Source organism: Manacus vitellinus, unplaced genomic scaffold, assembly GCF_001715985.3.
Source record: "Manacus vitellinus isolate BGI_N305 unplaced genomic scaffold, ASM171598v3 scaffold_20_pilon, whole genome shotgun sequence".
In the NCBI taxonomy this organism is placed as follows: Eukaryota; Metazoa; Chordata; class Aves; order Passeriformes; family Pipridae; genus Manacus; species Manacus vitellinus.
This window is the reverse complement of record NW_021939471.1, coordinates 14832907-14846742: the sequence shown is the minus strand read 5'-3', so window position 1 is coordinate 14846742 and position 13836 is coordinate 14832907. Positions and strand designations below refer to the sequence as shown.

The 13836-nt window shown below is 38.8% G+C and overlaps 1 protein-coding gene across 1 annotated transcript in view; it reads left to right on the top strand.

Annotated features, from left to right (window-relative positions):
• RAPGEF4 (Rap guanine nucleotide exchange factor 4) overlaps positions 1-13836 on the top strand; it is a 129907-nt gene that overhangs the window by 60379 nt on the left and 55692 nt on the right. Inside the window, exons 4-5 of the mRNA XM_029959556.1 lie at positions 12716-12769; positions 13066-13172. Coding sequence (XP_029815416.1) covers positions 12716-12769; positions 13066-13172 — 161 coding nt within the window. The remainder of the gene's footprint in view (positions 1-12715; positions 12770-13065; positions 13173-13836) is intronic.

The following is a 13836-nucleotide window of genomic DNA, read 5'->3' as shown; positions in this document are numbered from 1 at the left end:
TGACCCAGCCCACTTTAGAGCCTCATGAGCAGTGACACCAGGAGCAGAGGTAGGAGGGGGTGGCTGTGCAATGCAAAGATGGTGGGAACATCAGCTCCCAGAGCAAAGCACATTTGAGCCCAGGAAGAACTGTGGCACTGTGGCTGCCCTTCCACAGCAGCTTCCAGTGGCCTGCACCAGGATTGAGGGCACACATCCTCTCCCATGTACCTTCTCCTACATCTCTTCTGTCTACAACTGGCTATAGATGCCCTCTCCTCCATCAGGCTGACATTCCTGCTTACCTGGTGATAAGGGAGCAGAACTGTCAGAAGCACATAAACAGCTGTAAACAGCTGACTTTGGCACAAAGCACTGCCGAGTTTGATCACTATGGACTGTCACTCTTTTCTGCCCCAAACTGGCATTTCTGCCAGCCTACATTAGCTGCACAGGAAGCAGAGGGGCAACTGGCAGGTGATCACTTTGTCAGGCCAGCTTGCAGCTCTCTTGCACTTCACCACTAAATCACAAATGAATCTGTGTGATTTCAGTCTCCTGTGTTTAAATACAGATTTGTATAATGTATTCCTGTTATTGCTGTAATACATATACAGATCCAGTTAAATATTTGCTCCCCTCTCCCTCCCTCCTCTTGAGTTGTCTTAATTAATTGTGTTCAAAGCCAGTCTAGATTAGGGATTTTCAGTTTGTGGTCTGCAGGCTGCTGGGTTCTGACAGCTATTCCAAGTAACACTGAGAAATAAACCTAAGAAAAGCCTATTGTCACTGGCTGAAAAAGGTTCCTTATCTTGACTGGCAAAACTGTAGGGGTCCACAAGATAAAGGAGCCTGACAACCCCCCCTTCCCTTTTGTTTCCCCCAGTTCATTTCACACTCTGCTAAGTGTCAATGTTAGCTGCTATGAATTCCAGGGCAATGTTGGAAAAACCTGTGTTGACAAAACTGTAACAGTAAGGTTTCTGATATTCCTTATGTTATAAATACGTAGCCACTGCTCCACAGCACTCTTGGTCCTGTCTTCCTAGTGTGCTGGTCCAAACTGGAGGAAGGAGGAAGGAAAGGAAGACCAGGGATTTGCCTTGCTAGAACTCCTGAATGCTACTTATTCTGTTTGGTTTCTTCAGTGTTACAGTCAATGTTCTTGAAATGCTGTCTTTTGTCTTTTGTCTGGCTTTTCTGCCATGAAGTTTGGGGTAGAGAACTTAGATTTCTGCCTGGAAAGTGCCATGTGACCTAGTGGCAGTGCAGACACTGGACAATCTGCAATAATATTGACCTTCAATATACCAGAAGTTCCTCAGGGTGCATCTTCCTTTCCCCAAGACAGTCTTGTAGCCAACTGTCATGAAGAAGCTGAAGATTCCTACATTATTGCAGAAATTATGTTTTTTTTAACATGAGGTAGCTGGGAATACTCTGTGTACATTCAGTATTTCCAGGCAAACTGGTTTGGATTACAGTAATTAAATTTTTCTGGAACAGGAAACATTTTCACACTGTGATTTGCTTAACATAGTGCAACAGTCATCATCCTTTATACAACCCACAAAGAGTCACTAAAGAGTCAATTAAGCCGAAGAAGATTTTGAGATTATGTTTAAAAAGGAGGTGAGTGGTTGACAGATGGCAGGAGCAGAATTTTGGCTGGACGAAACAATATTTCTAGCAGTGATGTGAAAATAATGCCAACCTTAAAGTGAAATAGGAGAAAGGGAATAAATTACAAAATACATACAATAGGTGCTTTTCCATTTCACAAGGACAGGGCTGGTTCTGTGATATCCCTAAAAGCCAGACATCACAGAATTTACACAGCTTGGGCTACATACTGAGAGAGGTAAAAAGAGGTCATCTCTTTCAGAAACATACTGTGGTGAATTGGGATGTAAAGAGATGTGGTTAGCTAGGGAAAATGTCAAGTAGAGTAATTTCACCTCTCCATACCAGTCTTGGGTTAATTATTGTACTGTTCTGTGTGCATTTGAGGTTCTGTGTGCATTCGTGGAGACAGTTTTTTTCTCAAATTGTAATAAATATTCATTTAGCAACAAAAGCATCTCAGAGTACATTTAGAAATGTCTGTCCCTCACTAGTTATCAGGGAAAATGAGCTAAATTCAAAACAATAAGAAAAAATGTGAACAACCTGGTTTAAATAGCAGCAAGTTAGGGAGCTGCAAGCTCTGTAGGAAGTTAGGAAAGAAGAAGCAAATTTACAAATATTAAATACTTACTATTTTTCAATTAAAATTGTATTTTATTTGAATTGACAGGAATGAAAAGTATTATTCTTTTACTATTTTATTTGATAATAATGCCCATTAACTCGATGTTTGTATGTTATTGAGGGATTATTCCCATTGCGTTATGGAATTAATGTGAAAAACAGGGTGTGTTGACCTGTCTTGTTCATATCAATAATTTGATTCCACATACCTCTCTATGTTTTCAATCAGTACAATTACTGACACCGTGTCTAAAGAATGCTGAATTAACTGATTAACTAATACAATTATGAGATTCATTTTGTGTTAGTTGAAACTGTGAGACCACAATTGGATTTCAATATAAAAGAAAAATAAAACCTCTTACCCTACACAGCTTGAGAGACTTGGATGAGACAGTTTAGGTAGCATGGTTCAGCACATCAGCACCCTCCACTTTGACAAGCTTTTTGTAGACATCATAGGAAATAGAAGTTTTAAGGAAGATAAGAAGGTTGTTTTGTGGATATTTGTCAAGAGCAGAATGCTTGTCTTTTCCAGTGACACACAAATATGTAAATTAAACAGAAGTACTTGAATTTTTTTTTATGTTTATGACAGAAGACTTAAAGCTGTTAAGTAGAGAAATACTTGGCTGAAAGAAGAATGTTTGTGCTTTTTGTGAAATGTGTTCTGGTCTAGCCATCAGTTTGGGATTTCTTTCCTCTGTTTACTTTCATATACTACAGGAACAACCATTTACGTTTTTTAGGAAATATATTCTATGTAGATGGAAAACATTTATATAGATCATTAAAAATCTCCTTCTGTGAAGTAGAACACGTGTTGCACTGGATATTGTTGGATTATTCCTTCTCAATTTCATTTTTAGCAAAAATTTATTTCTGAAAAGGATGACAGGAAGAAGCATGAGGAGTAGATAGGGAAGTTGGAATCTGAAGCTGATGTGCTGCACTCCTTCAATGTTTTTTTCATTGATGTACTTTCACACAATGCACTATCCTGAACTTGGAGAATAAGGAGTGTGGAATCACCAGAAGAGGCACAAAATGGATTTAAATTAACTTCTCTAGCCCACTTGGCAGAGGCTTTACATTGTTGCTGACCTCCCCAGGGTATTCAGGAGGTAGCCTTAAACTGCTCTAGCCCTGTCTCACTTTGATGACTTTTCATTTCTGTGTTAAAATCATTATAAAATTCTCAGTGTGAATTTGTGGACACTAGACTTCCAGGATTTGAGTTGCAGCATTCAGCAGTGTTTTCAGTTGCTTATTCTCATCGCTTGTTGAAGATGTGAGTAGATACTGTTGTCCCCATTTTACTGATGGAGAGACCGAAACACTCAGAGGTGGAATGACTAACAGGGGTTGCACAATACATGAACTGCTGTCACCCAGGAGGCTGTGGTCCTCTTGCCTCACTTGGTGGTGTTTTGCCTACACTGAAGTCAAGAGTTTTACTACTAATTTTAATAGGTTCACAATTTCCCACCATAATTCACACTCCATCCAGGTTTTGGTACCCATGTGTTTGACATGAAAACACTTAATTTAAAATTTCACTGCCTGGTCCTCAGAGGGCAATTCCGGCACTTGGATGTAATTGAAGCCTAGAAGAGCCTGTCCGATCCTGTTTGTCTAGAGGGAGTGCCTTCTGGGAGGCTTGGAGGTGGGAAATGCTTACCAAGATTATAGAGGTATCTGGAAACCAGTGAATTAAATTCATCAGAAGCTCATTAGTCCTTAACTTCATTTCATTTTGCTTGTGTATCTATAACATGGGTGAGACACTGGTAACCTTACTGTCTAATATTTATTGTACTTTTAAATCTTCATCATTATAGTTTGTTTCTCAAGAAGTAAATAATTTTAGGTAAACATACTGTTAAAGCCATGAATACTAAGAAACCAGTAACTTGAATGAGAGATAGTGAAAAAAAGTGGTTTATTCTTTTGTAGGGTAAAAAAATGCCACAGCAGACAAACCCATGACAACGTTGGTTTGAGATTCTTTATGACAACTGTAGTCACACCTCTATCAGAATATCAGGAATGCTCACAGCAGAGTTAGCATTTTCTGACATTTTATTCAATGCATGCAGTGTAGTTATAGCAGCTGTTTCATTGTAGCAGGGAAGCAGAAAAATGACAGGAAAATAAGACATCATTAGCCATGTTCTGAGGTTTTTTTGTGCACTGGTCATAGTCTGTTTCAATATTCCTTTTGCCTTTGACATTCACAGTGAAGTATGATTTTTGGTAATGGCTGAATCATTTTGTATTTAATGGACAGATATTTGTAGTTCATCAAGGAAACATTGTAGAAGTGTTAATAATGCAATTTCAATTTAACTTTCTACACTGAAATTTGAGAATTTTGCTACACTGAATATTTGAGAATTTTTAAGGGACGCATTTTCCTGTTTATGCTATTAAAGCATGTAGATACCTAAAGAAAAGCAATTTTAGAATGTATTTTAAAATACAGCATAGTCTTCACATTGTATTACATTTAAAGAATATAGATTTTAAAACAATCATCATTATTCTGAGTATTTTGATAGTAGCCCATTTTCTGACAGTATTCAAAACATTTTACAAAGGTAGAAATTATTAGTATCCCTCTGTCCAAAAAGGGGGAAATGAAACACACTTTGATTACGTGATTTGTGTAAGGTCACACAGTCAGAAAAACAGAATAGAAGTGTGCTGTTTTAACCACTGGTCCTGACAATTTCCACTAGGCTATTTTGCTTGTTTTAGTTAGTTTGTAGTTAGTTAGATATATGGGTATTTAGATTACAGGTGCTGTAGCTTTATGAAACTCGGAAGATTTTTAAAATGTGACTACTTTCTTTCCCTAATTTTGCAAACATCCTGTGACTGTGTGTTCCTGTGTTCATACCTTGCCCTTCTTCCCACTTTTGCCATTTACAGATTTTCTTAAGAAACTATAATAGTTGTCTTCTGTGAGCATGGGTGGCTTGAAGATGCTTTGGTAGTACAATTTTAGACTATGTAGGCTGGCTACAGATACTTTTAGAACAAGTTATCTTTTTGGGTAATTTGTCCTTTGTTAGTGGCGAAGTGTTGCTAAGTCACCTACAGACCTGGCATGAGGTCAGTCATTAGCAGTTTTGGACTTTTCCAGTTTGGAGATGTGAGGAGACACTTTGCTCTTTGGCTGCCAGTGCTGTCTTGTGGAGAGTGCTAGGGAGCACCAGGCTGCTCCCTACATTTGTGAGAGAGAGTGAAGATGAGAATGAATTGTTTACACTGTGGTAGTAGTGAAGGTTGCGTTTCCACTTTTGTTGTCTCCTGAAGGAGTGTGGTGAGGTCTCCCTGTAGATATGACTGTGATCTGGGTTGGACAGAGCTCAGTCCTGGTAATGTGTTCCAGCCATCAAAAGTCCCCGTGACAGGGAGTATGTGCCAAGGTGTCTTATGGACTGTACACCCTGGGGTGTTGCTTAGAGGTCATAACATAAGTTGTTTTCTGATGACAAGCAGTGGTCAGTGTATCAGCATGTTCTACACAGGGCTACTCCAGAGATCCAGTATACATTAACAGAGCACAGAAATTCCTACAATATTGGCTACATTTTCCTTCAAATTTTGACAAAAATGTGTTTCAAAGGACCTTTTTGTGAGAGGATCTTTGGTCAGCTGCTTCTCTGTTGTTTTTCAGCAAGCTGCATTCAGTAAGTGTATTGTTTTACCTGTAATATCCTAGCAGAGGTTGATGTAGTCTGCATAGATACTCTCTCACTGCAGCTGGAAATATGACCAATGGAGTTGCCTTTAGGATTCTCTATCCAAGACTGCTTTCCACCTGAAAATGCACTCTAACTATAGCTGCACTCCAGCTATGATACTGTATGCTGCTACTTTATCCCTGCTATATGGTCATTCTGTAGTGCTGGAAATACTGATTTGTATTGGAAAAAAAGCCATCTCTACAAAGGCTCCACATCTTTGGAATTCTTATCTATGTATTTGGTCTGAAGTAGCTCAGGTAGATGACATTACGAAAAAATGGAGAAAATTATAAGAGTAGAAGGGGGAGGTGTTGTGTGGGAGGGCTGTGGGGACTTTGGCTAACTGTCAGCTGTATCTTACTGACTGGCTATATTTTTGCCAAAATTATGGGAATGGTTTTATGGTATATTTTATTTTCTCCCCTGTGAACCAGAGAGGGCACTGGAAGCCTGTTGGGAGATGTATACAAGGATATTCAAACATGTCAGTCAAAATATCAGTCATCAGGAATTATTTGGAACTACTAAGAGCTAAAATGCTCTACTTCCTGAAATACACTTAAGAGACTCAAATGACATGGGCCTGACTCAAAACTCATTGAGTCGATTAGGGACTTCCCAGTGATTTCAGTGGAATTTGGATTAGACCCTAAATCACCAAGAGCAGTAAATACTGAGGATGTAAAACAAACAGACCTCTCAGTGATGTGACTGTTGCTGCTGACACCTTTTGACTTGTGTGGCTTTTGTCCTTTGTTTCTTCTGGATCCCCTGCCAGCCAGCAGGAAAACAGATGTCACTTGCAATTCTTTTCAGTGCCCCAAATGAAAATAAAGGGATCAACAGTAGTGCACAGGTTTATCTGATCACCCTGGTAACCTCACATGCGATGGTTAACTCCAATCAATACTGAAACTTGTTCTCTGTTCAGAGATGAGCTACACTGAGGTCATGGGAAAAACATGATTCATTGGCTTTTGTTTTATTTCGTCTTAGTTCTACGCAAAACACATTTCCTGCGTTAGTATTTCAGAGTAGTAAATTAGGTCACCTCAATCCTTTCATTTTAGAGATCCAAATTGCTGTAGATCTAAAGCATTCATTCATATATAAAGGCTCAGAAACATCCCTTTGCAGCTATTTAACAAGAGGAATAGAAAAATCTGCAAGAGATGTTCTTGGATTTTATTTAGCAGATTCAAATAACTTGACAAATACAGAGCTCATGTTAGGTCTCTATTATTGTATTTTTCATTATGTTATTTATTTGTTTGCACATGGCTTGCTCAGTGATGTAAGAAACACAAAAATAAAGGTAGGCCTTGCCCTGTAGTTAGAAATATAAGGCCTATTTCTCCAGAGATTAGATGTGTGCATAAAATTATACACATGAATAGTCCTATTTAAGTCTATAGTATTGCTCTCATGCATAAATATTTGAATCTTCAAAGGAATGGAGGCTAAAATTATTACTTTCTCTGCTTCACCCCAATTTAAATAGGGAGTTTTGTGATTGTCTTTGTGAAGGGTTTGTTTGAATGGCCCAAATGTGAATCCATAAATGTGCAGATAGGGAGCTTGTTAATGCTGAAAACCTTTTTATCACAATTTCTCATAATAATTTTGTGCTTTTCCCTAGCAACACCTGCAGTTTTTCCTTCTTTACCTTCCAGACCCATTCGTCCTCCTCCCCTACAGGGAGGATCAGTAGGTCATAGTAAAGTGTTTGAGTGTACACTCGTTGGAAAAAGGCATGAAGTAGCTAAAGCTCAAGATGGTATTGCTGTGTTGCTTTATCTCACACTGAAGGAGAGCTAAGAGGAGGTACACTGGTCATTCCTGTGGCCAGGAGATGAGTAATAATTTGTAAACTGTTCTAATTGGCTTGCTTATTTGAGCTCTTTGCATGATAACTTTTCCTTTATTCGGAAGTCCTGAAAAATGATCATCAAGGAGCTCTGTGACACAGGTATATACTTTAATCACATTAATTCTTCAAAGATACCAGGATGTTTTGTGACACTCCGCTCACTCTCTGCTGTTTTATAGGGAGAGTTACCTTTTTTTTTTCTAAGTGATTTCTAAGCATCCCTTAATGGGAGATCCAAGATTGTAAAAATTCACAAAACATTTCTTGCTTGATCTTCATCCAAGCTGTGACAATTGTTCTCAGATACTGTCCCTTACAGAATCCATATCTGTTCTGACAGGAAGTTGTTGCTGGAACACTGTATCTCCTATTAATAGTTGATATTACATTTCCCTGGCTTTGAAGCATGACTTGCCTTTCTATAGTAAACTCAGTCCAAGCCCCGTGTTTCCATTTGTTGCATTTCAGCTCAAATAGTGCAGCCAGGGTTCACTGCAGCAGCTTTGAAAGGCTGTAACTTTGGGGGACTCTTTGCTGGGCACGTTTTTTGGGTGGTAATGACGTTGTTCCTCAGTAGGAGTGACTGCCTTGCTCTCTGGTGTCCGGGCTCACTGCTTGGGGAGCTCTATTACTGATTGTCTCTTTAAGCACCACCCTTGGTGGTGCTTGAACTTATTTTACACTTGTAAAGCTGTTCTCAAAAATTCCACAGTACCATGTAATGAGGCTAAAAGCTACTTCAGGAAAGCATCCTGTTCATCCCTGAGCCACAGTGTTACTCCTGACAGATTCCTTATGTATCCTCCCTAGCCTCCGAAGATGGAGGAACCAGACCTTCCTGGCAATCTGTGCCAATATTCACTGTACACACTGCTAGAAAAACTTCACTGATGCCTAAACTGAATCTTTCTTACAGCAATTTAAATTATTTCCCGATCTCTGCACGAAGGACTAGGTCACTTCTGTCTTATTTTCAAAGGCCTTTTAAATCCGAAGACTTTTTTTTTCACACTTCTGCTCAGACTTGTCATTTCCTTAGCTGAACAACTCTGATTATTTATGTTGTGCTTTCTGATTATTTTTGATGCTTTCCGCTAAAATCTGTCCAGCTGGTTTAGATGCTTTTGAAGTAAAGTGGGCAAATGAGATACGGTGCTTTAGTTTAGGTCTTATCTAGGCTGACTGAAGCAGAACAGCATTATGTATCTAATGTGTTACTACATCCCATTGCTGCTTTCACACAAGTATAGCATTGGTTATTCAGTTGTGTTTAATATTTAAATATTTAAAATATTATAAACCTTATTTCTTTTTCTGTGGAACTGCACTAAGACACTTGTTCTTCATCCTGTCCTTATATAACTGATTCTGCCTGCTTCAGAAAGGTAGTCAGCACTGTGGTGCATAAAAGCATCATTTTTTTAGGCCAATGTTACAACTGTTTCAAATTGTAAACTTATTCTGCAATGTACATGCAGTCCCTCCCATTCTGAAGTCTCCTGCAGAATCAATAAGCGTACATTCTGCTTCATCCCATGTTAATATTTAATATAATCAGATGTGATATATTCCTGAAAATGCTTCTCAGAACAGACCTCTGGTATGACTGGCAGTTTGACTTTGCTTCACTAGTAATAACTGCTTTCAAAATACACTTTTCCAACTGACTTTGCACCTATTTTGTAAGAATTTAATCTGCCTGTTGCAGAAGAGAATATCTGATGAGACAGTGCCAAAGTCTTACTAAAGGATTGAAAATCTACTGTTTCTTCTCTAATCTATCAGTGTTGCTACCCGGTCATGGAAAGAAAATTAGATCAGTGTAGCGTGATTTGTTCTTGGTTAATATATGTCACATATGACTCATCTCCCTGTTCTTTTCCAGGTGCTTACAAATGGACCTTCTCTAGGAAGACACATTAAGCTGACATGTCTATATTTTTTCAGCTCCTCCTTTTCCCATATTTTTGTCTTCTGCTGCCTTCCTTAGTCCCAAGAGTTGTCAGAGGCGGCTGCTGACGGTTCGGAGGTGGCTGCTGAAGGTTCCAGGATGGCTGCAGCCCTCTTTTAAGTTTCTTCAAGCTCTTCAAGTTTCCTGCATAAAATTCTACAAACACAACCAATCTGAAAATAGCTAATTTATGTTTTCTTATCCTTTTTTTTTTTCCCAGGCTGAGATTTTATTCTTGTCACTCTACTACTTAGGAGATTAGCCATCTGTCTGCCACTGATCTTTCTAATGAACACTGATAAAAAATAAATCACCTGTTTCTGGCCTTCTTGAATTGTCTGTCAATAGATTTCCCTCTTTCGAACAGTAGCTCAACACTTTTTATTTTCTTTGTTTTACTATAATGTATTTGTGAAATACTTTTTTATCTCTTAACATTTCTTGGCAGATCTGTCTCATTTTATACCTTTCCTTTTCTAATTCTCTCCTTTGTTATTCAATGTGTGTTTTATACTTGCCTTCTGTAGACCCCCTGCTTTCTCCTTTCTGTACATTTCCTTCTTGTGTGTCAGTGAAGAGCTCTTTCTTTAGCTGAATCTTTACTACACCTCCTGGTTAGTTCTGTGCTAGTATATATTGTATGTATGATTGGTACTGTTTAAGTTACTACCAGCTCTCATTGACTCCTTTTACCTTACACTTGGTCCCTCATGACCCACTCCAGGAATTTAGCTATCAGTACTTTTTGGAAACTTTTCTTCCTAGTCCATTGTTTGTACTTTGATGTTCTTTCTTCCTTCTGTAAAGTTCTGACTCTGGATCATTTCATGATCACCTTCACCCAGGTTATGTTCTGTCTTTGCAGCTCATGCTTCTGTATTGGTAAGGATCAAATGTAGGTGAACAAGCTTTCCTGCTGCTTTCTGCAGATTCCTGTGCTGTGTCTTAGCTTTCACCTTGGTTTGTTTCTGTGCTTTTGAGTTGAATCAGATTTCTTCTAAATGCTGTCATTTATTTTGTTCTGATTAGGTTGGGAGATTTATTGACAAATCTTCATCCATATTCAATTTTTTCATCTATTACTTTTATGCAATTTTTGAAGCTTAATTGAAACTCCAAAGAACAAAAATGTGCACTTGTTTTCACTGGTCTATTGCTGTAAAAATCTCCTATATTTTTCATCTTACACATTTTATCTGTCCTGTAAGTATATTCCTAACTAGAATTAAAATCTGAAAGTTAGATTGAGTATATTGTACATGTTTGAAATTGCATTTCAGTGGTTTTCTTTGCATTAGAGGCATCTTTCAAAAGATTCTTGCTATTCTTTGCATGCTTTAACTGCAAATGTAGACTGTCTAAACCAGGATCTGCACAGTTCCAGAAACCAAGAAATATTGGAGGATGTGCTACCGTCCTTCTGGTTGAACTTAAATTAGTCTATGAAAAATTGTGGACTTGTGAGAAAAATCAGAAATCTCATTTTAATTGTATTGGTTTGCCTTTTCAGAGACTTCTTGTAAGGTATGAGTAGAAACAAAAAATGTTTTGCATTGGTTTCCATGTGCAGGCTGCTCTGTTAAGGCTACTGATTTCTGTCGTGTGCTTCCCTCATTTTCCCCTTCCCAGCTGGCTTGTAGTCTCTTGGTGCATTCTTAGCTCTTAGCGCTATTTGATTACTACAAGGACTTTGTCACATCATTAAAATCCTGTGAGAGGTAATGAACAGATGCCCAGCTTAAAGAAACTGATACCTGGCAACCCAGAAGTACAGAGCACATGTTTCACCTTACTTCTGACCGGGTTGTCCTGCCTTTGCTGTACAGATGTAGGGGAGCCATGGCTGCCATGGGCCAAAGTGCAAAGTGTTGCCCTTGTGGGAGACTTCTGTGTTGGGTATGATCTGCCCTGTTGGCAAACCCAGAACACCAGCCAAATTCAGCCTTTTTGTTGTGTCTTCTGACGTTTCACACTCGAAGTGAATTTGGTCCATGCTCTTAACTACCAGCAAAATGTCTTCCCATCATTCTGAGATGGCTAATGAAGTTCAGTTTTGTTCTCCTTTTGTCTCCATTTCTACTGTCCTTTAACCTTCTGCTTTCCTTTTTCCTCTATGTTATGCCATGTCCTTCCTGTCTCCCCTTTCTTTTTACATGTTTATGTGCCTATTTTCCCATTTCTCTCATCCTCTTCTCTGTTTCTCCCCTGTAGAGCCCTGATAGTCTTCCCTTTCGCTCTTCCCTTTGCAGAACCAAGCCACTTGCTTTGTTCTTTTCTCTATCCCTCACCAGCCTCTTTGTGAAGGTCCTTACCTGGGTCTCTGCGAGTGGCCTGCGTGCCTCTGCATTTCAGAGAGTGGCAATAAAAGGATTGCCAGCTCAGCCTGGTGATAGTTTAGAAAACATAGATAGCGGAAGCAGAGCTTTATCTCCATTCCTGTTTCTTGTGCTATGCTGTGAGGAAGAAGAGAGATGAATAGAAAAAGGTGCTAAAGGAGGAGAGAGTTTCCATGGTGGAGGGCTGGATGGCAGAGCAGATCCTTGTGGAGGAACGCCGTTGTGCCCACTGCAGGTGGAGAGCAGGAGGAAGAGCTAGCTATGCCTGCATAGGCTCAGATCTGGTGTAAGATTTGGCCTTTGCACAGTTCATTAGTACTTCAGGAAGTTTAGCATGCATTTTTTATCCATCTTCACCTGTCATATCACTGTTTTAATTTGCCGAGCCTCAAGAGCCAAGTTTGTCTTTAGGATGTCTTCAGAGAGCTTTTTCTATTCGTATATCCTGGGCAGAGCTTGGACCTACACGTCATTTTTGGTTATTACAGCTTTTTTGTTCAGTTTTTTACTTTAGCCTTTTATTTATTTTACTGGTCAACCTTTAAAAATTATTTAATTTCATTTTATTTTTCAGACACCTCTTATTGAACCTCACATCCCACATCGTCCTACTAAAACCATTACACAGGTAATAGGATATAGATGTGCTGTAGAACCAGGCCATTAGACAAATGGAAATAACTATTTCCAACAGTGTGATAGGAGTCAACTGAAGTGATGCTTTCTGTTAGATGTGATAAGTATGTGAGACTTAAAATCCCAGATACATACTACATTGCTCTGCAAAAGTAAGCATCTGTGCAAGGACTTTTAATTCAGGGAAAAGAGAACTTGTGTTTTGTTTTGCAGAAGGCAGTGCAGAGATTCCAGAAAGTTTAAAATCTGTATGTCTTGATCCTTTTTTTTTTCTCCATGATCACCAAGGTTCCTTCAGAAAAGATCCTCAGAGCTGGAAAGATTTTGCGGAATACAATTCTGTCCCGAGCCCCTCACATGATAAGAGATCGCAAATACCATCTGAAGACTTACAGGTGTGTGAGCTGATTGTAGAGAGATCTCTGAATTCTATGCCTGCCATCCTCTGGTTTGTGATTTATGCCTTACCATACTTGCAGGTCTCAAAAGGTCTGAAGTTATTCTGTGATGCTATTTGAGTCTGGATGTTATGCAGTCTTTAATGGGCCTGGTAAATCCTTTCTGAAGTAATTTGACTGGAAATTGGGTCCATGATTGTGAACAGAGTATTCAAACACAAAAACTCTTCCAAAGTTAATAGCATAGTTAGCTGGAATATTCTGTGTAATGCCAAGTTAAAATGTAGATTCTATTCTCTTCATCTATCAGTAAGAGATAATAGAAAAGCTCATTAATATATTATGTTACTGTACTGATTGCTACAGCAGTATTGCTCAGTGTGGAGTTCTGAAAATTCACCTGGTGAGAAACATTCCGTATGTAGATTTTCTGCTCTATTTAATTTTTTTTTCAGTGTGTTGCCAGGATTTCTTATCTTCCTGCTGGTGGCAGCACAGTCTTGCTGAAGTGGGATGATAATGGCACTTATAGAATAGAAATGTGACTGCAAGATGTCAGAATCTATCTACTGTTGGCTTAAGAAATAATCAATTTGTTTTAGTGTCAAACATTTAAATCAAATACCTAATGCATTATTCGGAGTATATTTAAGTAAAAATT